This window comes from Myotis daubentonii, chromosome 3 (genome assembly GCF_963259705.1).
Source record: "Myotis daubentonii chromosome 3, mMyoDau2.1, whole genome shotgun sequence".
Taxonomy (NCBI): Eukaryota; Metazoa; Chordata; class Mammalia; order Chiroptera; family Vespertilionidae; genus Myotis; species Myotis daubentonii.
In genome coordinates, this window is record NC_081842.1 from 28,939,917 (window position 1) to 28,967,231 (window position 27,315).

At 36.9% G+C, this 27,315-nt stretch overlaps 1 protein-coding gene across 2 annotated transcripts in view; it reads right to left on the reverse strand.

The window, feature by feature from the left end:
• ZBBX (zinc finger B-box domain containing) overlaps positions 1 to 27,315 on the reverse strand; it is a 110,986-nt gene that overhangs the window by 66,976 nt on the left and 16,695 nt on the right. For both annotated transcript variants that reach the window (XM_059685970.1, XM_059685969.1), the window contains exons 6-7: positions 27,147 to 27,242; positions 826 to 984 (exon numbers count right to left, since the gene is read on the reverse strand). In XM_059685970.1, coding sequence (XP_059541953.1) covers positions 826 to 984; positions 27,147 to 27,242 — 255 coding nt within the window. The remainder of the gene's footprint in view (positions 1 to 825; positions 985 to 27,146; positions 27,243 to 27,315) is intronic.

The following is a 27,315-nucleotide window of genomic DNA, read 5'->3' on the forward strand; positions in this document are numbered from 1 at the left end:
TTATTATTGATAGGGTAAATGAGATAAAATGGCAGGCATGAAGGAAAAACCTTAAAATCATAGTCTCTGAGTAGTGGTTAAAAGCAAGTAATTTGGAATCAAAATATCTGGGTTCATATATAAGTTCCACTATCAATAATACCTCGGGCAATATATATAAAAACTGTTTTTTGCCACTATTTTCTCATCTGGAAAGAAAAAAATGTAATTAAGAAAGGATAAAAATGGATGTTACAGGTAAAATATTTAAGACATTATCTGGCACACAGATTATATCAAAATTTGAGGAAGTTTGTCTTATGCTAAAAAAGTCAATACAGCAATTCTATTATAAAAATATGGACATGAGCTGATGAAACTTATCTAGCACATCATGGGATCAGTAATCAATCTCAATAACTACCAGTATTTGGTATAAATCTGATTATAAAAAGCTGTGAGATTCACTGTCACTTAAAACACGTGGCAAGGTTTTGTACTTTTAGCCTCTGAAGTCCTGATTAATATAAAGTCATTATATTGCGTTGTGTTATCTATTTTTATGTTCCTCCCAAATACTCATTCATTTCCTGAAATGGTGGAAATGCCCAGAAAGCCACAGAGTCAAAGGATAATTCATTAAGAAATCAGCATCCAGTGCAATCAAAGCAATCTCCTTAAAGGGATTGTTATAGTCAAGATGTTTTTGATTAATAAAAAAATTTATATTTAAATAACAATGTGATAAAATAATCTGCAAAACCCTACAGCACTCGCTAAGTATACGCATGACCGTCTCCACGACCGTATATGACAGAAATGTCTCCTACGTCTCCCACAGCTTACCTGGGAGCTGCTCTCCTGCAGCGGAGGAGGTTTGGGTAGATGCTGACTCTTACTAATCTCTTTTGGAGAGCGATGCTCCCCTTTGGGTTTATCTGGATTAACTTCCTTTATAAACCCATGGGCAACATCCAATACATTGGATAATATTTGAGATTTTGCCTGTTAATAAATGAACAAAATATGATTAAAAAGCCAAATACATAAGCCTCAGTAATTTAGATACATGAAATTATATTTTCATTATTCCATTCCTACTAAATTCAATGTATTTTACTTAATATTTAAAAATACAAATTGACATTTATATCAACCAATATAATAGTGACAGCTACCAATGTTTAGAGGGGCTAGTTTGGGCTCATATTAGCCTAAGTACCTTACAAACATGTTATTTAATCCTAAAGTCAACTCTGAAGCATACCTATTTTTATCTGTTTCAGGGATAAAGAAACAAAAGCTCTGAGTGTTTAACTAACTTGCCCTTGGTCACATGGTGAGTGGGTGACAGAGCTGGGAAGTGACCCAGGTGTATATAATTCTAATGACTCATAGCCTTTCCAACCCCAAATAAGTAGATGGGTAATTTTATGCACACCATGGCTAAAGAACTAAATATAGTTTATCAGGTAGGAGCCAGGATAAGCAGTAATAAGTATTCCTCAGTGATAAAACATCTTTAGAAACTATTAACTATTTAAAAGTGGAAACACAGGAAGTGCATCTACCTGTAGTTCCTGAGTGCACTTCAAGTTTCTCCGCATGTTGCACCTTCGCTCATGAGTTTCAGTTACCAGGAAGGCCCTCCATCCTCTACAATTTTCTTTGCCTGTGAGACTTCTCCTTCTCCTGGATTTGTCCCCAGTTACTCCCACATCAGGAACCTTTCCTGGCCTTCCTTCTCCAGCTGTGTGCAGTGCCCATTCTCCGTACCCTCTTCCTACCAGCCCCTACTATAGTAATTTTACATCATCTTTTGGTGTCTATCTATCCCATGATACCATGTAAGCTCCATGAAGTCCAAGAGTTTGGCAACCGCTAATCTGGAGAGTATTATGCTAAGCAAAATAAGCCAGTCAGAGAAAGACAAGTACCACATGATCTCACTCACATGTGGAATCTAATGAACAAAATAAACTGTTGAACAAAATGGATCCAGAGACATAGAAGCATGGAACAGACTGTTAATCTCAGAGGGAAGGTGGGGGTGGGTGGGAAGAGATCAACCAAAGAACTTGTATGCATACATGCATAACCCATGGACACAGACAATAGGGTGGTGGAAGCCTGGGGTGGGGGAATGGGGTGGGCCTGAAGGGGCCAGTGGGAGAAAAATGGGACATATGTAATACTTTCAACAATAACGATTAATAAAAGTAAATGATTGAGAAAAATAATTCAAAAAAAGCTTTCCAAGAGCCTTCTTCAGAGTGAAAAGGAACAGGCAAATCTCGGGAAGGCCCTCTTCTGAGGAGTCTCCTATCAGAACTCCCTGGGTTTGCCCAGGACACTGCAGGATGCTGAATACCATCTGAGCTTAAATCCAACAAACTCCAGGGGGAGGCTCAGGCCTTTCCGAGGCTCTCTGACAGTCTGGCATTGGGAGCAAAAGCAACAGGTCTTAACTTCTTAGCAAATCTCCTCAAGTCACGAGAAAACTCTGGCAGGGATCAGAAATAATTCATTCGGACTCTCCCATGGAAATATTCCTATTTTTAAATTTTCAACTAATTACCTATTTAAGTAGCTAAAATTACATGGAAACTTTCCAGTATGACCTTTTGAAAATTTGTTAAGATTCAATGTGATTCTTGAGTAAATCAGTGAACATCAAGTTAACTGGTGTTATTTCACACTGAATTAATAAGTTATATATGAAAAAATGACTAAGGAGACCTATGCACGTAATTGCTGTGCTTATACAGGTCTATAGTATCTAGTCCAAATTTCACAATGATCATCCAAAAGCCCATTTACACCCATGCAGTCCTTTTATAAAAAAAAATACATTCATAAATATAGTACAATATTATGGTGCATATTCATTATACTGTGCACCAGATCTCTATGGCTTATTTACTACTCATTGCACTTAACACTGCTGAACTGTACACTTAAAAATGTTTAAGATGAAAACATTTATGTTATTTGTTTTTTACCACAAATTTTAAACAATGAGGGCATGTTATTGTTTATATGAGAAATGGTGAGTGCATGTTATTGTTTATAAATTGAAGCTGAATACAGTTGATTTAACAAGGAAAAACATGAAAGAAAGACAAAAGAAAATATTCAAGCCAATGATACTACTTTATTCTTCCAGAAATAACTGCATTTTAGCAAATATTTTCTAAACATAATCCTATCTAAGCCTGATTTTATATTTCCTAGAATAAAGGTCTGTTGATTTCAAAAGTGGTTAAAATATCTAGTTTTCACCTTATCAAATATCAAAATAAAAAACACTGGTATTAATTTTATATAAAAGTATCACAATAGAATCATCATTCAAGTATATATGTTTATTTAAATAGCACAAAAGAAAGATTATTCTTGTCCTAAAAGGAATCTTGCTATCAATGTTACAATAATTTTTGTAACATTTAAGGGAGCATTTTAAAAGACTATGAAATAGCCAAAAAATGATTTTATTCCTATATTAAATTTACTATTAAAAATATGGTAAACATCGTGGATAACTGATCAAATGGAATGCTATTTATCTGGATGTCTTAAAGTTCTGTTAATTCAGGATAAATAAAATGCCAATAAACTGGAATTTTCTTTCTCAGAAAATTGAACATTTAAATACTATTTTCCTCAGTTTTAAAAGTGTACATGTATACTCTATCTCTCTTATTCTTAAAGTAATCATTCCAATACAGGAACAGATATTTTGAGCCCCATTGCTTGGACAAGGAAACCCTAGCTCATAAAGCTTAGGTCAAAGCCAAGGGGTACAAAATGATTTAGAGCCAAGGTTTCTCTTCTTCTAGCCTAATCCTGTTCCCTACTGAATTAACACAGAAAATGTGCTTTACTTACGTTTTCTTGAAAATAAGATTACTTTTTGTTTGTTTTTAATTTATTTGCTTGTTTATTTCAGGTTTGAGCAAGCACTAGCCAATTGGAGGGATGACCCAAGATTCTCCTTTTACTCGTCTTCTCTGTTATCCACATATATGGGGAGGGTTGGGGGCAACATAAACTTTGAAAAGAGTAGGATTATAGGACAAACTTAAACCATCTATCTCTTAACTAAGAGGTGTACATTTAACAGGATCAGTAAGCCTAGAAATTCACCATAGTACAGTAACATACTATTTTACAATATTTAAAAGTTCCCAGATACGTGAAAAATATATCACACATATTAATAACTTACCGCTTCCTGGTCTCCAGACCCAATCACCATACTCACTCCAGAGAAGAACTGACAACTAATTGCTAGATACTTTCACCTGCCCACTTAGGGAAGTTCTCCCCTTGAATCCGATGGCCAATGGAGCTCTGTGATAGTTACTGAATGTGAGAAACAGTAATACGTTTCCAATGGCAAGGTGATAAGAAACGAATGTGCCTTCTCTATCCTTTTCACTGTATGGTGTATAGTGACTTTGGAAGTAACATATTGAATACGGTGAATGTTACAGGTAAAAGTCACCAAATCATTGCTTAAGAGGGAAGATGTCTTAGGAACATGCATATTAAACTCTTAGGTGAGTAAAAATAACTTTTACTATAGCAAGCATATTTGGAAACTACCCCTAACTGGGTATTGCTTGAGCTAACAAAAAGAAAATGTTTTAAAAAGGTGTTTCCCTTTAATAATGTACATAAATACGCTACTTCCATGCCTTGCTGAAGTTTTCCTCCGTACTTGGAAACATGAGTGCTCCTATTATAATTCTCTTTATCACTTTAGGCCCAGATCAAATGTTATCCAGTTCCAGTGTATATCCAAAGGCATTATTCAAAGTCGCTTAAAAGGGCAAACTGTTTAATCTCTTTGAGACAACTAATTGGAGCAAAATGGGCATATCTTCTGTGTGCTCTTATACACCCTGCTTACATCCACAGAGCTTTGCTGCTCAATGTGTGACCCATAAACCAGCAGCATCTCCATCCCTGGAAACTTTCTAAAAACACAAACTGTCAGGTCCTATTCAGACTCACTGGCTCAGAATCTGCAGTTTCACAGGTAACTCGAATGCACATTCAGTTTCGAGCATCTCTGTGTCAAAACACTCATCAGTCAGTAGTGTTACAATTGGTTGAATACAGCTGTCTTCCCTTTTGTGAATTCTTGAGAGAGGGAACCATGTCTCATTCTGCCTGATACACAATGTTTTACATCGCCTTCTTTCAATTCTCCTCCCGGAAGCCCTGTCCTTCACACTTTGCAACTAGAACATTGCTGGTTGAATCGAATTTAACTAATTTACTGAGATAAAAACGACTGAAAATTCCATTTGAATATTTGTCGCTTATGCCCAAGCTAAGTCAATGTCGACACAGACAAAATAAATAGCACTATCAATAAGAGTACAAAAGGGGAAATTATGTACCTCACTAAGCCTAAATGTTTGTACCCGTAAAATGAAGACAATAGTTACCTTGCAGAGCTGTTGTGAATATACATTCTGAATGAAAAACACCTTGCAAAGTGATATAGTGCATTCAAACGATTGCTACCATTTTATTTAGATCACTATATACTACTTCTCTGTAAAATAAATTGTTAAAATACCCAGGAAATAGAATTTCTCCCTAATTATTAGACAGAAGTGGGATTTCAGACTAGGGTATAATAGAGAGGTCAGTAAATAATTGTACCTTCATAAAACAAATATTATATTGGGTACATTTGTTAAAAGCTATTTCAGGAAATCAACCAAAAGCAAACAACAGGAAGTAGTCAGTCAAGAAAAAGACTGTGCCATTAGTGAAGAGTGTCCAGCTGCCTTGCATGGGGCTGCTCCTATTTTATATTTCCCTTCCCAACTCTATCAGTGTAACTAGGGCAAGACTGGCCTTGCTCAATAGGGAGTGTGCTTGATTCTCAGCAGAAAGCAGAATCTTGAAGTTTCTGTGGCATTATCAACAATCTAGTGAATTTGGTTACAAGTGAATGGGGAAAACCTATAGCTCTGAAAGCCTGAGGTTCTGGTCCCAGTTGGGGTAAGCAGTAGGCCAGCCAAACATTTAATGGGATGATCCTGAAAATGAGAGTGCTATAGAAAGGCTGATTAAAAAATGAAAATCATCAAGGAGAACAAAATGAAAGTTATTGAGTATGACCTACATAGGTTAAGAAGAGATATAAAATGGAAGAAGGATTGCCAGGACTGACCAGCAGACCCTGAGAGACGGATGAGTGGATTACTCTGACACACATTTCTGTGAAAGAGAGGGCTAAGGGGCTGCTTGGTAGGAGGCACCAAATCAGCCCCAATTGCCTGCCTCCTTAGGCTTTTATAGTAACAACAGCTTGAACTAAAATTAACCTCCAGATACAATCAGCAGGGTAAGTATCCTTAAGACATTACATGCTTCTACAAGGTCAGGTAAAAAGACTAAACATAGAGATTCCAGCAAAACACACAGGGGCTCAGACTTGTTTGAAAAAAACAAGGCAGGGGTTTCTGCCTTTGGCAAGGTCCCCATAGGGGTCCTGACCTTTTGGAGATTCTTCCTTACAGACTTTCCAACCAAGTCCCATGCTTCCCCACAAAGGATGACTTAGTGAACTTGATGATACATCAAGATACATTATCCAATTTGAAAACCAAAGAGGAAAAGATTGAAGAAAATTAATATAGTCTTAGAGACCTAGGGAACAGCATCAAGCATCCAACATACATTTAGTGGGAGTATCAGAGGAGAGAAAAGAGCAAAAAATATATGAAGAAATGAATGTCCCCAAATTCTCATATTTGATGAAAAGTATTACTTTAAAAATCTAAGAAATTCACCAAACCTGAAGATAAACATAAGGAGATTCAAACCAAGACATATTATAAACAAACTACTGAAAGCCAAAGACAACCAGAAAAACTTGAAAGCAACAAAAGAAAAATGACTCATTAGATATAAGCATGAATTAATATGAGTAACAGCTGATTTTGCATCTGAAAAAAAATGAAGACCAGGCAGCAGTGGAATGATACCAAACGCTGAAAGAAAAAAAAATGCCAAAAAATAATTGTATAGTCAGCAAACCATCCTTCTAAAATAAAGGCAAAAATTAAGACATTCCCAAGTAGACAAGTAAGATATAATTAATTATTAGCATTATTATTTCTGCCTTAAAAGAAATACTAAAAAAAAGATTTTAAGTCTAAAAGGTATTAAATTTACCAGAAGAAAAGTAGAACTCCAGGAACATTAATATATGGATAAATGTAAAACATGCTTAAATATTTAGTTTATCTTTTCTTCTCTTAATTTCTTTTAAGGGCACAAAATTATATATAGCAATAACATTAACACTGCTGTGGGTTTACAACATTGATATAAATCAGTATTGTGTATAACAATATCACAAAGAACTGGAGAAAAATAGAACTAAGTTATGCCATTTACACAATATTTTACCACAATAAGTCAGTGTTAATGTGAAGTAAATTGTTACAAGATGTATATTATAATACTAGTACAACCACTGAATAAATATATGTATATCTATTCATGCACACACTCATACACACATCAAAAAGGTAATTTCAATAGTACAATAAAAACTTTGTTTAATACAAAATAAAGCATTAAGGAGGAATAAAATACCAAAAAATCATAGACATATGAAAAACAAATAGCATCACAGAAGATGTAAACCCAAATACATCAATAAGTACATTAAGTGTAAATGAACTAAATACTACCATTAAGAGTCAGACTTGATTTTTTTTTAAAAAAGCAAGACCCAACTATGTGCCATTTATGAACTAACTTTAAATTCAAAGACAAATAATTTAAAGCAAAAGGATGAAAATATATATACCTTGAAAGTAATAACAATAAAAAAAACTAGAGTGGCTATATTAGTAAGAAATATAACAAGACAAGGAGGGATATTTTATAGTAATAACAGTCAATGAAACAGGAAGTTCTAACAATTACATATGCAATTAACAACAGAGCCCTAAAGTACATAAAGCAACAACAGACATGCTAGTAACTAAAAAGATAGCAAGTCCATTAAAAAATTACAGTTCGAAATCTTAATACCCCCTATCAGAGATTAATAAAAAAGCTAGGCAGAAAATCAGTAAGGATATAGAAAACTTGAACACCACCATTAAGTAAATTAACCTAAATTACATTTAAAGAACCCTCAGCCTCACAAAATCATAATATAAATTATTTACAAGCGCACATGACACATTCTTCAAGACAGACCATATGTTCCACATAAAATAAATGGTAATAAATTCATAAGAATTAAAATCATAGAAAGCATGATCTCTGACCTCCATAAAAAATTAAAATTAAAAATCAGCAACAAATTATTTTGTGAAACAAAATATTTAGAAGTTGAACAAACTACTTCTAAATAACCTTTGGATGAAAAAAAAAATAAGCCAAATAAAAAAATTAGAAAATACCTTCAATTGATCATGAAAACATAATATATGTGATGTCAATGAATAGAAAAAAAAATGAATAAATCAATGAAATCAAAACTGGGTTTGTTAAGTACACTTGAAAAACTATAAAGATGTGGCTAGAGTGACTGAGAAAAATAAAGAGTAAAATACAAGTTAACAAAATAAATAATGAAATACAGAACATCACTATTCTGTAGAAATTAAAAGGATTATAGAAGAATAAAAAAAAAAATGATGCCAACATCCAGTGAAAGACACAAGTTACCAAAACTGACTCTAGAAAATTGGAATAGAATAAGGAAATTTTTTGAATTAGTAATTCAAAATCTTCCTATGAGAAACAAAAATCCCAGACTCATACTGTTTCACTAATAAATTATAACCAATATTTAAGAAAAAAATTATACCAATCCAACACAAACACATTCAGAAAACAAAAGAAAAATATTTCTAAACTCATTTTATGAGGCTAATACAACCCTGATAGCAAAGTAGATAACCACATTACAAAAAAATGAAACTACATAAAAATAAACTCAAAATGGATAAAGGACTTAAACGTAAGACGAGAAATCATAAAAATCTTAGAAGAAGCTTTAGGCAGCAAAGTAGCAGACATTTGTCGTAGCAAAATCTTTACCAATACAGCTCCTGGGGCAATGGAAACTGAGGAGAAAATAAACAAATGGGACTTCATCAAAATAAAAAGCTTCTGCACAGCAAAAGAAACCATCAACGAAACAAGAAAGCCACTGCATGGGAGAACATACTTGCCAATGTGATCTCTGATAAGGGTTTATTTAATATCCAAAATTTATAGGGAACTCACACAACTTAACAAAAGGAAGATAAACAATCCAATCAAAAAAAATGAGCAAATGCCCTAACCGGTTTGGCTCAGTGGATAGAGTGTCAGCTTGCGGACTCAAGGGTCCCAGGTTCGATTCTGGCCAAGGGTATGTACCTTGGTTGCAGGCAGCTGATTGATGTTTCTCTCTCATCAATGTTTCTGACTCTCTATCCCTCTCCCTTCCTCTCTGTAAAAAATCAATACAAATATATTTTTAAAAAAATGAGCAAAGGACATAGACACTTTTTGAAAGAGGACATGCAGAAGTCCAAGAGACATATGAAAACATGCTCAAACTCACTAATTATCTGAGAGATGCAAGTCAACACAACAATGAGGTATCATCTCACACCTGTCAGAATGGCTATGATCAACAAATCAACAAACAAGCGCTGGAGAGGATGTGGAGAAAAAGGAATCCTTGTGCACTGCTGGTGGGAATGCAGACTGTCGCAGCCACTGTGGAAAACAGAATGGCATTTCCTCAAAAAATTAAAAATGGAACTTCCATTTGACCCAGTGATCCCACTTTTAATACTATATCCCAAGAAACCAGAAACACCAATCAAAAAGGATATATGCACCCCTATGTTCACAGCGGCACAATTTACAATAGCTAAGATTTGGAAACAGCCTAAGTGCCCATCAGCAGATGAGTGGATTAGAAAACTGTGGTACATCTACACAACGGAATACTACATTGCTATAAAAAAGAAGGAATTCTTACCATTTGCAGCAGCATGGATGGAACTGAAGAGCATTATGCTAAGCAAAATAAGTCAGTCAGAGAAAGATAGATACCACATGATCTCACTCAATTGTAAAATATAATGAGCAACATAAACTGACAAACAAGAATAGAACCAGAGTCATAGAAGCATTAAACAGACTGTCCAACCTATGAAGGAATTGGGGTGGGGGGGCGTGGAAGGGGATAAGAGATCAGCCAAAGGACTTGTATGCATGCGTATGAGCATAACCAATGGACACAAATGGGGGTGGGGTGGGAGATAAGGGCATGTGCTGAGGGGTGGGGGCGATCAGGGAGAGGTCAATGGGGGGAAAAGGAAGACTTATGTAATATTTTAAACAATAAAGAATTTAAATTAAAAGTAAATAAATAAATAAAACTACAGTCCAATATGCCATATGAAAATAAATGCAAAGTTACTTCACCAAATATCAGCAAATCAAGCATCAACATGCCAAGTATGCATCGTGAGCAAGTACAATTGTATCACAGTAATGCAATGTTAACTGAACATCCCAACATCAAATATTGTAATAAGTCATTTTAATAAAAGACAAAACAACATAATCATCCCAATAAGAGCAGGCAAAAAATCACAATAGGGAATCCGAAGGGACTTCCTCCCTTGGTATTCTGATAAGAGCATCTACCAAAAGACTATGACTAATATCACAATTAATGGTGAAAAACTAAGCGGTTAGCAATGAACAACCCAAAAATAAAATTAAGAAAATAATTATATCCACATTAACATTAGAAGGAATAAAATACTTAGAAAAACATTTAACAAAAACTTGTGAGAGCTTACCACTAAAAACTAAAAATGATAAGAGAAATTAAATAAGTTCTAAATAAATGAAATAAAAATCATATTTATAGAATGAAATACTCAATATTTTTTTGATGGACTCCACAAAATTTTTAGATGGCTATTATCAAGGAAACAGAAGCTAAGGACAAGGATGTGGACGAACCCTTGCACACCATTAATGGGAATTTAAAATGGTTCAGCTGCTGTAAAAAAATTTTGAAGGCTCCTCAAAAAATTAAAGATTAAATTACCATTCTGGTAATTCCACTTCTGACTATCTGGTAAAAACAATTGAGATATTTTCACACCCATGTTCATAGTGGCATTATTATAATAGCTAAGAGGAAAAGCAACCCAAGTGTCATCAATGTGAATAGATAAACAAAATGTGCTATACAGATACAATGAAATATTATTCAACCTTAAAAAAACTGACATATGCCACAATATGAATAAACCATGAGGAAATTATGCCAAATACAATAAGCCAGTTACCAAAGACAAAGACTGAATAATTTCACTTGTATTAGGCATATACTCAATTCGTAGAAACAAAGTAGAATGCTATTCATTAGGTATAGAGTTTCAGTTTTGTAAGATAAAATTCTGGAGATCAATTGTAAAGGATGTGAACATACTGAACTATGCACTTTAAAATTCTTGTTGCAAACATTTGTAAATTTACTTTTAAAAATGTCTGCCCTTCTCAGACATGGTTCATTGGACAGGAAGTGAGCATCTAGTCCAGGTTGATTTTATGAGAATTTAGATGCGGAATCAAGAAGGTCACATTTGGTCTGTCTGTTAGGTAAATTCATAATTTGTTAATTATAATAAAAGAATAAAGTAGATACATACACACACACATACAAAGTTCAAAGAGAAGGAGCCTCCCCGGGCTCTCAACAGCTTTCCAATTCCCAGCCCTGGTTCTTACCACGACTCGGCCACCTCATCCATACTCCCTCACAAGACATCTGTGAGGCCATCAGCAACAAGACAAAAATTATTCTTTTTGATCAAGCTAGTGTAAGAGATCTGACTAATACAAAGATTGCTACTTCCCAACTAGAGCAACAAGATTTGAAAATGTGGGGAGGTGTTTTTGGTTTTCACAATCATTGGAGAGCACTACTGACATTTAATGGGTAAAAACCAGCAAGTTTAATAAATATTCAGAAATGTGAGGGATGGAGAGTTTAAGAATAAAAGTTCCTGCCCAAAATACTCAAGAGCATCCCCACAGAGAAATACATAGATGTAGCCTTATATTAGCAACATCTTTAAAATTATAGAAACACGGTGAAAATAAATCATAACACCACCATATTAAAAAGTAAGAAGTAGAGGTCTATTCTAAGTCATGAGTGGCACTTTCCAAAGGTAACTGTTATTATCAGCTTGGTTTATATCTCTGCAGCCTTTTCTCTCTGCTCAGAAGGACCCATCTGGATTTGTAACACAAAACAAATTATCTTTTACTTGATAATACAAAAACTATCATTTTAAGTAATAAGTAGTCTGTGAACAAGAATGTGAAGGTTATTGTTATGAAATATTTCAAATAGATAACTATGCATATTAAGTACCATAACACTGTAGCATATCTATTAAAAAGATATTTTCCAATTTTAAAACTCAAAGATATTCGTATTTCCATCTTCTGAACATGAAAGTTTATATATAGCAATACTAAAAGGTATCAACAGGAGGCAGAGGGGACTGCAAAGGATAGAAATTACCTGTGCAACTTCTCCACGTGCTAAAAACGTTTAAGAACAAAAACAAAACAGTCTCCGGGGCACACCGTACAGGGTGCTGTAGAACAGCTCAAACTAAAGCCCCAGAATGGGATTTACTGCCAGCATCCCCAGGTCCCCCCACATCCTTCACTACACTGAGTGCTGGTAGGATTTCATCTGGTCACTGTTCTAAATTCTCACCTGAACTTCCTTTTTTTTTCTCCCTGGAATGATATTATCTCTCAAATTACACTCTAGAAGAATTCATCACTCTGACAATGTATCATTAATCAAAGTAAAGAGAGTTGATATTTTATAACATTTTGGAATGGATGGCACCTTGCAAAAGTTAAGTTCTAAGAGCAAAAGTTTTAGTTTAGTTAGAAAAAGGATAGACTTTATGACGGTGTCAGTGCTTCAGAACACAACTACCATCATCACCCCACACCATGGCTGCCCGGCCATGAACATGAATGCCCATGTTGACAGAGCCGTACCTCCTCATGTGATTCTGAAGTTCCAGCTCACAGAGTTCCCCACACAATTTAGACCTATGTTACTTCCTAATTGTGAACAAAGAAAATGCTGCAATGTCTCTTTTCATGGTGTTAACTTTCATTGATTTTCCAATTACAGAGTTTTAGAAGAGATTTATTGCAACCATAGCCTTGCATTAGAAATTAGAAACTAAAAACTAATTTCTGTGGGAGAATTCTGCTATCTCATTTGTATATGCTAAGCAAAAAGGTAGAGAGGGAGGAAAAGAGATACATATACACACAGAGAAAGAAATTGTGTTACAGCAGAAGAAACGTTACGAATTCATCAGTTGCAGTGAGTGGTAGGGTTGAATATGGGCAGACTTGGATAACTTTAATAGATAAAGTCATTTCAGGAATAGCAAATGCACTAATGGAATTTTTAAATTTGATATATATATTCATTATTTATTAATTTTGGCCTTCTTTTTGAGAAAAACGCTTCTCCTCACATATCATTTGGGAACATTTTCCCAAGAACAGTTTGTTCTGTTTTCTTTGCTATGAATTACCTCATAAGCAATTGGTAAACAGAAGTGTGATAACAGAAAAACTGTGGAGTTTTATTGATTCTTAGGTTGTTGTTTTTTTTCTCTCTCTCCAGCACATTACTGTAAGAAGGCAATTAAGGGCAGGCTGTCTCACAATTAAAGACAAAACCTTAGCAATGTATGAAGACCTTAAAAAAAAAGTTGAGCACTAGCAGTTTTGCTCAGTGGTTAGAGTGCCGGCCTGCAGACTGAAGGGTCTGGTATTCAATTCCAGTCAAGGATACATATCTCAGTTGCAGGTTCTTGATCCCTGGGCCAGAGACATTGATGTTTGTCTCTCCCCCTCCCCCTCCATTCTCTCTAAAAAATGAATGGGAAAAATATCCTTGGGTGGGGAGAAGAAAGGAAGGAAGGAAGGAAGGAAGGAAGGAAGGAAGGAAGGAAGGAAGGAAGGAAGGAAGGAAGGAAGGGAGGGAGGGAGGGAGGGAGGGAGGGAGGGAAGAAGGTTGGAAGGAAGGAAGGAAAGAAAGGAACGAAAGGAGGGAGGGAGGGAGGAAGGAAAGGGAAGGGAAGGGAAGGGAAGGGAAAGAAGGAAGGAAGGAAGGAAGGAAGGAAGGAAGGAAGGAAGGAAGGAAGGAAGGAAGGAAGGAAGGAAGGAGAAAAAGTTGAAGAAATGGTGATTTTCCAGAATGGGAAATTTATTCAGAAACTAGAGGCCTGATGCACGAAATCTGTGCAAGAGTAGGCCTTCCTTCCCCAGCTGCCAGCACTGGCTTCCCCCTGGCACCCAGGACCTGGGCTTCCCTCCCTCTCACCTCTAGCAGCACCCGGGACCCAGGCTTCCCTCGCGGCCCCAGCTTCATGCAGAAGGACAGAAGGACGTCTGGTCTAATTAGCATATTACGCTTTTATTACCATAGATCATATCTTTAGTTATATGTATTTCTGCCATAACATAATATGCAAATTTATATCACAAGCACATGTACACTAAAGAATTATGCTTTAATTTATAGCAAAGTAAAGTTTACTAAAAGTTATCAAACATTTTCTCAAGATTTCTTTATTCAAAGAAACCTCTACAAATTATTTTACTAGTATATTTCAATTCATACATTGCATTGAACACATTGCATGTGGAGGGTATAAGGATTCCATTATCTGTAATCAACACTAACAATCAGAATAAATCTCTTAGTTTAAAACTACATAGAAAAGAAGAAATACTAAATCACCAATCAGATAAATTCCTTAAGTTATCAATGATCTATGGCAAGATGCAACAATCCCATTAAATTTCTACTTAGTAAAAATATCTTTCCAAAGTAAATGTAATCCTATATAATAAAAGAGAAACATGCAAATTAACCGTCCCTCTGCTATGTTCAAGCCACACACACCTAGCAGCCAATCAGGCACAAGTATGCAAATTAACCCAACTAAGACAGCGGCAGCCATGGAGCTGGAGTGAGCAGGAGGCTTGGGTTGCCCCTGGTGATGGAGGAAGCCAAGCTTCCACCTGCCCGGGCTGGCCCTGGGCTACACTCAAGGCTACAAAGTTTCAATTATAGAAGATAAACATATCCCAGATATCTGCTTCCAGCCCACCAAAAAAAAAAAAAAAAAAGAAAGAAAAAAAGGAGAGGCTGCAAGCTTGGGTCGCCGGGGGGCATGGCCAGACTGAAAACGGCCATCAGCCTCTCACCCAGGCTGGCCAGGTTCCCCAGCGCAACCCCCACCCTGATCCGGGACACTCTTCAGGGCAAACCAGACAGCCCCCACCCTATCACCAGGCCTCTATCCCATATAATAAAAGGGTAATATGCAAATTGACCCTAACAGCAGAACGACTGGGAATGACTGGTCACTATGACACACAATGACCACCAGGGGGAAGACGCTCAATGCAGGAGCTGCCCCCTGGTAGTCAGTGTGCTCCCACAGGGGGAGCTCTGCTCAGCCACAAGCCAGGCTGATGACTGCCAGCACAGCAGTGGTGGTGGAAGCCTCTCCCACCTCCTCAGCAGCACTAAGGATGTCCGACTGCAGCTTAGGCCTGCTCCCTGCTGGCAAGTGGACATCCCTCGAGGGCTCCCGGGTTGCAAGAGGGATGTTTGACTGCCAGCTTAGGTCCGATCCCCTGAGGAGCAGGCCTAAGCCAGCAGGTGGACATCCCCCGAGGGGTCCCAGATGGTGAGAGGGCACAGGCAGGGCTGAGGTACTCCCCCTCTCCCAAGTGCACAAATTTTTGTGCACTGGGCCTCTAGTTTAAATATAAAATACATAATTTTAAACATCTTAATTCATTAAACAAGAATGAAAATGAGCTGTATCTTTTAATTATTCTATAGTATTAAACTATATCTTCTATTCTTAGACCATATTATTATTTGCTTTTCTGATGAATCCATCTTTAAAGATAATCTTAGTATAAATTTGTTCCCTATGATTTATCACAGAGTCAAATCTGCACTTTCCATGAAAGTTAAAGAAAAAGATATTTATAAATTATTTGACCAAAGGCTGCATCTACTGTTAGGATCAAAAGAAAATAAGAAAGAAAAAGTTAAGTTCAGGCCAGCTGGAAAGGTAGAGAAAAAGAGGACAGGAATTTCCACATAGCAGAAACTAAAAGAGAAAAACAGAATTTGAGTAAATTCCTCATACAAATAAATGAATAACAGAAGCAAACAATATTTATGGGATGAAAGAAAATTGCAACAAGTGCTAACTGAAGCTTTATAGATATCACAGACCGTAAGGTAATTTGGGAAACAGAACACTCTGTCCCCAATGGCAGAGCAAGAAAATATAAAGAGCCTGCAACCTGAACCCCTTGAAGCTCCATGCTCACCCTAGACTGGCTGCTCCCAGGCTTTGGTTTGAGAAATACATGTGTGTCACTGCTATTGAGCACTGAGTTCACATGTACTGACCTTAAATCTAATTATTACACACTGAGCTATTCTGAAGCCATATATATATAAAAGTCTAAGCAACCGGCCAACCAGCCAACCAGCTGACTGGCCTACTGGCTGACCAGCTGACCGGCTGACCAGTTGGTAGCTATGATGTGCACTGATCACCAGGGGGCAGACACTCAACACAGGAGCTGCCGAGCGACAGCAACTTTGCAAAGTGTCCTCTTCCACTCTGGGACCCCTCAGGGGATGTTGGACTGCTGGTTTTGGCCCGATTCCCACAGGCAAGGCCGAGGGACCCCACCTGGTGGAGGGACCCTGCTCACACTGCAGGCGCCCTTCAAGCCCCAGCCCTTCCCCAGGTGAGGCTGGCTGGGGAGGGACCACTGGAGGTTGGCTCCAGGGAGTGTCCGGCCCATCTCACCCAGTCCTGCCCTGCTGGACACCTTCTAATTGATTTACTTTCAGTGTGCACGAATCCAAGCACTGGGCCTCTAACATATATATATATATATTAAACTTTATATATAATGTATAAAAAATAAAATTACAACAGGAGAACTCACAACAAAACTGTATTTTACATCCACTTCTGCTCATCAAAGTTCTAAAAAAAGATATGGAATGTGCATGAGTAGTTCAAAAATATCAATGGTATAAGAAACTTCTTATTGCAAGCCAGACAGGAATGTGTGAAATTCATGTGGCTGGTTTACTGCTTACTCCAGTATCATTTAAGTATAACTTTAAGTAGAACTTAAAGGACCCTCAGATTTACCTTTCTTATAAAGGTCTAATGGAAACCACAGGATTTATGTATTATTATTCCCCCTTGACACATAAAGAGATAATAAAAATAAACAGGGACCTGGACACATCCCCCTGATATAAATGCAGCTTGCTGTTCAACAGATAGTAAATGCCAAGTGAAACTAACCTGGACTTGATATTTAGTATTATCTTAAAGTAACATGTAAAAATAATGAAATAAAACACTGCAGTTAAAATATTTTATATGAGGCAATATAGCATAAAATGTAATAGCTGAAAAGGTAATATTTGTCAAAAAATTTTTAAATCTCTTGGTATCAAGAAAAAAACAGAATGTAATCTCAGTATAAATAATTGTGTCTTTAACTTTTATTACAACATTAAAAATTTCTATTTAGAGAGTAATCATAAAAGTGAGCCAGAATAGCAACAAGAAAATAATGCAGGAAACTCACACCTGCAACCTGCTTTCTATTTGCACTTTTGATGCCATGTAATTATGCACAATATTTCTGCAAGTATTCACTATTGTTTTAAACTAATATAACATGTAAAATGCATCCAGATAAGTTAGCTACTGTCAACAATTACTCATAGTTGAGCTACATGAGGAACAAGAGATTTTATATGCAATTCTTTGAATGATAGATTTTTAGGCAGAGCAGAATAAACTAACAATAAATAATTTGTCATATTTGATTTTTATATTTAGTAATGCTGTTACATCATAATTAGATGGTTTTTATCACAGAGTCCAATGAACATAAAATAGAGTCAATAAAACTACTCTAAAATTTGTCAGATTCCATGATAAATCTGTAAGAAAATGTAAGTGTCACCTGAAAATTATAAAGTTTCCATCGGTGATGGATATTTGCAATGTTATTGATTAAAGGTTCAGACATGTGATTAATCTAATGATCTGAATGGTCCCCTCCAAAATTGAGATTCTATTTTTCTCAATTTGGACAAGGAGAAAATCTGTATTTTTAAGTATACTCTCACAGACTGAGCTCTAATATCTTACTTCACTGTTGTTTTTTCACAAAGCGTTTCTCTATATATATAAATATAAATAATTTGGAAAAGCAGCCCTAAAACCAAAAGTAACCATTGCATTAATATTTTAGACTCGTTATCATTAATATTACGTTATTTTCTAATTTCTAAATTTAGATGGTGTAAGACCTGACTTAATTTCTGCTAGCAATGCATCCTAATAAAACCTAGTGTACGGAGCACCTGCTATGAGTAAAATACTTTTATACTTGCTGTCATTGAATCTGACCCACACAACCACCCTGGGAGTTTCTGAGCTTGCATATATGAGCTTTATCTTAAAGATGCCCTCAGCATAAATTTCACAGAAGCACCTTCTTTTCCCTTTGACATTGATTCGGGCCCTCTCTGCACTAAACCCTTGCACTGCCTCTACCCTCTCCACTGTGCCTGTCACTTGCTTCTGTAATATGCTCCCTAAACCACTGTTCTTCCAACTATCCACTGATGGTAACAGACACCTACTCTCCCTTTCCCATACCCCTGTCAAAGGTGGTCTTTTCCCTTCCCCTAGCTTTTCTTAGTACTCACATCTAAAAGATCACCACACACATGGAGTTTCACTGAAGTGCAGGCTAATAAACAGCCCATACTTAAGTCTTCTCAAAAATTCTTGCCACCATTTCTCCAAGAAAGATATACAAATGGCCAATAAGCAATGAAAAGATGTGTGGCATCATTAGTCATCGGAGAAAGGCAAATCAAAACTACCAGGAGATACTACATTTTTCCAAAAGATGCCAAAATCAAAAAGACTGAGAACACGTGTTCGCTAGGCCACAGAGAAAGCAGAAATCTCGCACACTGCTGGTGGAAGTGCAAAATGGAGCAGTCATTTTGGAAAACACTGGGCAGTTCCTCCAACAAGTAGACAGTCACCATAGGACCCACTGCTAGAGATACAGCTAAGAGAGAAAAGACACATGTCCCCACAAAACCCTGTACACAGATGTTCATAGCAACATTATCATAATAGTCAAAAGGTGGGAATGCAAATGTCCATCAGACAATGAGTGCATAAACAAAATGTGGTATAACCATACAATGAAATAAAGTACTGATACATGCTACAATATAGATGAACCTTGAAAATATTATACTTAGTAAAAAAAAAAAAGCCAGACATGAAAGACCACATTATATGATCCAATTTACATTAAATGTCCAAATAAGCTCACCTACAATGGCAAAAATAGATTAGTGGTTGCCAGGGAATTAGGAAAGAGGGATATAGGGGATGGAAGTAGTAGCAAAAGGTTTCTTTTTGAGGGGACGAAAATGTTCTAAACAATTAATTGTGCTGGGAGTTACACATATCTGTGAATATACTAAAATCCATTGAATTGTGCAACTTGAATGAATAAATTGCATGGTATGTAAATTATATACCAAGAAAGTTTTTTTTAAAAAAAATTCTTGTCAGTGATGCCTATACAAGTGTTCTTCACTTACCTTTCGGGTATCCTATCATTCTGGTTTTTGACATTCTGGTTAATGAAAGACTTAACTGCAATGTCCACCAATGAGTCCTCCTGGATTAACTAAACTTTCAGACTACCAGGGCTGCCAGCAAAGCAGTCTTGGCATCAGTGTACTCGGAATGATAAGAAGAGGAATTCGATTGCCGCCAGGACAGTATCTTTTGGGGTTGGATTCTAGCAGCAGTTCATGCGGAAGCATAGCTCTGATAGCTGAGGGATGCACCTCGCTTAGAAACCCCATTCTCCATGGAGTTAACCTTCTGCACATCTTCCAGAGCCTCACAGCAGTAAGGCCAGTTGTACAGCTCACCACACTCAGGTGTCTCGCTCCAAGTGTTTATGGTTCTCCCAGTTAGAGGCAACTGATCAATCAGGAGTCATATTTACCGTAAGTCTAGCAAAATAGTAGACATCACTACCTTTATCTGTATCCTGGGGAAAGAGCTAGAAAGTTAAGGGTCAAATTCTCATACTAAAGAGCAAAGGCTTTTGCTAACCCTCCTTTAACATAGCACCTTAACATATAATAATTCTTTTAATTATCCAACCTTTGGTTTTCAAAATTCAGAGAAAAATATACATCGCTACTTAAAATATAGTTTTAAATGATTTCGGGGGTTTGAACATTTCATTAGGGATTCATTCACGTTTTCGTTTGTTCAAAAATTGATTTATATGTGCCAGGTACAATATTAAGCACTGAAAATACTGTAATGATCAAGACAGAAATAGTACCTATCCTCACAGAATTTAAAATTTATCAGAAAAGCCTGGTCATACTGGCTCAGTGGTTGAGCGTTAACCTATGAGCCAGGAGGTCATGGTTTGATTCCCAGTCAGGGCACTTGCCCAGGTTTTGAGCTTGATCCCCAGTAGGGGGCATGCAGGAGGCAGCCGGTCAATGATTCTCTCTCATCATTGATGTTTCTATCTCTCTCTCCCTCTCCCTTCTTCCCTGGAAAAAAAAATTATCAGAAGATATAAAAGAGGGACTAGTTAATAACTATATGGTTTTTAAAAAAACCTGATAAAGTGCAAAGTAATAATCAAATTGAAGGACAATGAACACAGACTTGTGGCATAAGAAATAAGCATTATTCCCATTGAAAAAATAGGTAAAACATGCTGGTACTCAGTGGTTTATATGTATTTTAAATGCTTTATGTTTTCTCTTAAGTGTAATATTAACTAATAGTTATAAATAGCAAATGTATGCATTTTAGTATATTTACATCACCTGGATTCTCAAATCATGTGAATTATAATAATTCCTTTTTGAAGGAACATTTACTTCCCATCCTTCTATTTATATAGTGAGACTTTGGGGGAAGAAAGTGAGCCTCCTGCCCTTCTAGGTTCTCTCAGAGCTGCCTGCCCATAGAGGGATGCGTTCCAATCTAGACCCTGTTAAGGAGTTTTACCGGTTAGGCTCTGCTCTGCCAAAGGTACATAAATGTCTACAATTTGGTGGGGCAGGTGGAAAAAAAGAAGCAGAAGAAGATTCAATTTAAGGAAGCACCAGGGAGTTGATTTGTCTGCACATTCATGCTACAACCACCAATTTTGATTATATCAATAATAAAATTGATATTTTGATTTCTACCTTCTGGATCTAATATCTATTTCTCAATTCAGAATTTGGAAAGTAAAGAAAAAGATGTTATATATTAACCTTCAAAATAGCAGCACTAAATTACTCTAAATTTAGGGCAACAATTATCTGTAATTTCACTCTGAATAGCATAATGTCATGTTTGTTCCCCAGACAGAAAACAAATGCTGAGCTTTGCCTGCGTGGCTTTTCCCGCTCTGAGAACAACACCTGGACAAGGGAAGGGAGGAGAATTGGGTAGAGGGAACAGCTGACTTCAATGCAACTGCCAATCCCAAGGCGGGGAGCTTTGAAAGCCCATCAGAGTTGACAATGGAGGTAAGGGGGCTGCTGGCAATGTACCCTCACACAGACCAGAAATTGGACCAGAAAACAGGCTGCCTCCAGAGATGGAGTTAAGCTTGGAAGTAGCCGTTCCCTTTGAGCAAAATAATTTATGAGAGAGGCTCAACTATGGCTCATCCACAGGGAACACTCTAGTAAGTTAGGGAATGAGTGTCTCAGTCCTAAAGAGGAGGATCTGGGGGTACACCATAGCATCAACAATACGTGTACGCACAACATTTACAATGGGCCACCAGCCCTGGCCAGAGTGGCTCAGTTGGTTGGAGCGTTGTTTCCTACACTATAAGGTTACAGGTTTGATCCTGGTCAGGGTGCATACCCAGGTTGCAGGTTCGTGCATGAGGCATGAGGCATGAGGCAACCAATCAATGTTTCTCTCTCTCTCTCTCTCTCTCTCTCTCTCTCTCTCTCTCTCTCTCTCTCCCTCTCCCTTTCTCTATAATGAATTTTCAAAAATTAAAAATCTATATATATAAAGAGCCAGGGACCATCGCAACTGAATGGAAGACCAAACAGGCTAAGTGGGGCGACAAGGACGGCAGGGGGGTTAGTGAGGGATGACCAAACGACTGAGCAGCAGGCTGCGTGAGGGGACCAGGCCATCAGGGGTGTCAGTAAGGGATGACCAAATGAGCAGCAGGCTGGGTGGGGTGACCAGGCCGGGACAGGGGTTAGTGAGGGACAACCAAACAACTGAACAGCAGGCTGCGTGAGGGGACCAGGCCAGCAGGGGCGATCAGGCAGGCAGGCAGGTGAGCAATTAGGAGCCAGCAGTCCCAAATTGTGAGAGGGATGTCTGACTGCCGGTTCAGGCCCGATCCTCAGAATCGGGCCTGAACCGGCAGTCAGACATCCCCCAAGGGGTCTTGGATTGGAGAGGGTGCAGGCTGGGCTGAGGGGCCCCACCCCCATGCATGAATTTCGTGCACCGGGCCTCTTGTAAAAAAATAATAAAATGGGCTACTATAAGATCATCCAATTAAGTAACCATATTATCCAAAATGACTAGCTATGATTCGAAAATATAACAAATAAGTCATGCCAATATAATGCACAGCATGGTGACTATAGTTAATAGTTACTGTATTGTCTATTTGAAAGTTGCTAAGCGAGTAGATCTTAAAAGTCCTCATCACAACAGAAATATTTTTTGGAATTGTATAATGACAAATGTTAACTAGATAGTCATTGTGCAATGGATACAAATATTAAATTATTATGCTGTACAGCTCAAACTAATATATTATGTAAATTATACCTAAATAAAAGTAAATAAAATGAATATATAGTATTATTCTAAACGGTAACAGAATAATGATGATAATGTAAGTCCATAAGCTAATATTGGTTATTGTCAACTAAAAGAAAAAAACTCTACCATAAAGTCAGTAAGCATAAATTATACTGTGATAACTGAGGTTCTTCCTGATAATTACTTTCCTGTAGGTATGTTCAAGCAAGCAGATATTCCCACTGAGAGCCATATTTACATAGGCATACCTTTATTTGAAAATAAAAATGTAAAGAGGCTGAATATAAATGTTTCACAGCAGAAAACATAGAAGTTCTACCTCAATTATTTATTCTTATTCACCTCTCCACTTCCCAAGATCGCTCCTTTCCATTTATGGAAATCTCCATTCCAATTAAGAAAATATACATACCAGAATATATTAATGATTTGTTTAATCCAACCTCCCTTTGTGTATGTCACATCAAAATGCCTTTTGTTTTTCTCCTATCTTCCATTATCTCTGATTAACCTTGTCTCTTCTGTTTGATTATATGTTGTTTAAAGAAAATAGAAATTCCTGCTATATTAAGAACTACTTTCTATCAATGTGAGGCTCACCCACTACAATCATCTTTTTTAAACCGTTAGTGTTGAAAATCATTCTAAATATAGAAGTAGAATTTTCATCCTTAGTAATTCCCATTGCACATTTACATTTTATTTTTCAGATAAGTAATTATTTAACAGTCTGAGAGGTAAAAATAAACTTGTGTCAAGCTCACTGCCAAGTCTAAATCAATCATAAGTCAAAAGAAAGGCCCTGTGAAATTATCATGTTAGTCAATATGGAAATGGTAATAGTTTGCTTTCAGTTTTTCAGAGATTTTTCTTGTAAGTAAAACAAGATATGACAGAACAAAATGGTACTTATTGACGGTGAACTTCATACAGGCTCACTGGGCTAGAAGATGGAGGTCAAATGATTTACAATACTCAAATTTGGCTATGCTTTATAATAACAGGTTAAAAAGATAAAGTATAGCAGCCATTAGCCTAGAATGCTTGCTTTTTATATAGTAATGCTTTTTTTCCCCTCATATAGTAATTTTATTTTTATTTTTTTAGGAATTGCCATGTTGTTTTCCATAATGGCTACACCGTGTTTTTTTTCTTTTATTTTAATTTTCAATGCCAGTTTACATTCTATTTTGTATTAGTTTCAGGTGTGCAGCATAGTTGTTAGGCAATCAAATACTTTCCTACCAAATTTCTTCACATCCTCACCAGCACTTGTTACTTTGTTTTTGTTTCTACTCTTTAAAAAAAATTGAGTTTATTGGGGTGACATTGGTTAATAAAATTATACAGGTTTCAGGTATGCAGTTTTACAATACACCATCAGTATCTTGTAATGTGGGTTTACCACTGCAATTCAAGTATTCTTCCATCACCATTTTCCCCCCTTTACCTTTTTGTACTTTCCCTCATCCCCCTTCCCCTCTGGCAATCACCATACTATTGTCTGTGTCTATGAGGCTTTCTTTTTTTTCTTTGCTTAATCCCTAAAAATGTCCACCCTAACGTCTCAGATTAGGTATGAATTCAGCACTCAATAAAAAACCTCTTATGGCTTTGATGGTACCAAAAGGGCGAAAAACCAAAAACACTCTATGACTGGTTAATGATAACTGACAGACAGAAAGAGATAGCCACTCATCGCTGAGCCATGATCATCAGGCCAAGGCAGAAGAGCATCCGGACCCTGAACGCATAGAGAAAGACAGGGGAGAGGATGGAAACAAGGAGAGAAAGCAGGTTAATTTAGTAATTTCCCTCGTGCATTTTACTTGGCAGAAAATTATTTAACAAAGGTTAAAATTTATTGAAATGTATATTCCCTCTCCTTCCTCCTCCCTCTCCCCATGTGTGTATGTGTGTGTGTGCATGAGGCAGGGGTGGGGAGAGGAAAAGAGAGAGGGAAGGGAAGGGAAGGGAAGGGAAGGGAAGGGAAGGGAAGGGAAGGGAAGGGAAGGGAAGGGAAGGGAAGGGAAGGGGAGGGGAGGGGAGGAGAGGGGAGGGGAGGGGAGGGGAGGGGAGGGGAGGGGAGGGGAGGGGAGGGGAGGGGAGGGGAGGGGAGGGGAGGGGAGGGGAGGGGAGGGGAGGGGAGGGGAGGGGAGAAAGAGAGAAGAGAATCAGACTTAAATTGGGAGGGTTAGTTCCTGAAGTTGAGGGGGAAACCATGTCTCATTTCTCTCTTATCTTCCATACCGAGTACTGAATAAATCATTGAATGGAAAATTCCTAACATAAATGCATAGTGGGGTAATTATACTTTTTCCCCTTAAAGTGGAGTGTCTTTAGTTAAACTCTATGCTAGTTCCATGTTAGCAATTACACTCACTTTTATATATGTCAACCTTTATTTCTTATGACAGTTCAATTGCACCAACCTGAGGGGTGAGAATAACAGGGTTGGGTGGGTTTGTTTTTTTGTTTCTTTGTCCTGTTCCCTCCATCATTTCTGCATTTCTACCAGGATGACCCAAACATGGAGTAGCCATTTGAAAGTAATTGACATTGACAAATATTAATATGAGTAATATGAGTAAGATCAATTTTAGGTTTGGCAGTTATCATGACTTGGGTTTTTAGAGCTACCAATATTTATATTCAAGAAACATGTAAAGCCCGGCTGGCGTGGCTCAGTGGTTGGGCATCAACCTATAAACCAGGAGTCCACGGTTTGAGTTCCAGTCAGGGCTCATACCCGGGTTGTGGGTTCCATTCCCAGTAGGGGTCATGCAGGAGGCATCTGATCAATGATTCTCATCATTGATGTTTCTATCTCTCTCTCCCTCTCTCTTCCTCTCTGAAATCAATAAAAATATATATTTCTTAAATGTAAAGATTTAAATCTACCCGTGATCTTTTAAAATATGAATCCAATCATTCCCATCCCTTTGCCTCTAAGAAATAATAAAATCCTTAACCCAGTGGTTCTCAACCTTCCTAATGCCGCAACCCTTTAATACAGTTCCTCATGTTGTGGTGACCCTCAACCATAAAATTATTTTCATTGCTACTTCATAACTGTAATTTTGCTACGGTTATGAATTATAATGTAAACATCTGATATGCAGGATGTATTTAGGCGACCCCTGTGAAAGGGTCGTTCGACCCCCAAAGGGGTCGAGACCCACAGGTTGAGAACCACTGCAAGTTCCTTAATTCTCAGTTTTATCTCCAGGTCCAAGAGCAGGATCCTAGTGATACTCATCTGTGCAAGGTCACTGCCTACCACAGACACTGCTTCCTAAAGATACTCAACGAATATTTGTTGTCAAAGGAGTGAAATTTATGACAAATCAAGGCATCATTAAATATCTATAATAATAAAAGCATAATATGCCAATTAGACCAGACAGCCGAACAAACTTCAGGACGTCCTTCCAGACGACCTTCTGGATGAAGCCAGGGCTGCAAGGGCCGAGCTCCTTGCATGAATTTCATGCATTGGGACTCTAGTAATTCATATAATGTCATATCTACATTTAACCATATGTGTTGCTTAATTATGAGAATTTTAAGACCAGCTCACATGGTTTGAATTTAGGCATTTCAAAAACCAGTGACTATATGAAAATAAATAAAAGCTTCTAATATATAGGGGGAAACCTGAGAGATAAGCTTATTTACATAATAATGAGGAAAATAAAAGAATAATTTTTAAACTAAACAGAAAAAGTTAAACATAAATTAGATAGAAATAATACTTAGATCATGTGTTCAATTAAAACAATAGTTAAAAATATGGTCTAATTTTTAAATGTCAAATTCACAGATAGAATGCATAATATAAAAATATAAAAATTCTAATCAAGGTAAGTGTTTTATGAACTATATTAAAACACAGTTTAAATAGCAAAATAGAATTCAGATTAGTGTTCAGTAAAATAATTTCAAGTATGTAAAGACTGTCTGTACATAATATAATTTTAGAAATTAGTGTAAATCTTCCTAAATTCTCAATAATTAAGCATGTTTTAAATGTCTTTGTGTTGAAATGTTCTATAAATACACTACCAGTAAAGCATTTTAAAGTCATACCTGCAAAAGAGTTGTTCTATGGAACCTCAGTGCCCCCTTCTGGTGAATTTTAGCGAAGCATCCTGAACAGTAATCTTCTCCACACTCAAGACATACCTTAAAGATATTTATTTAAAAAAAACAAAACAAACAAAAACATAATCTTATAATATGACTTTGATAAAATGTT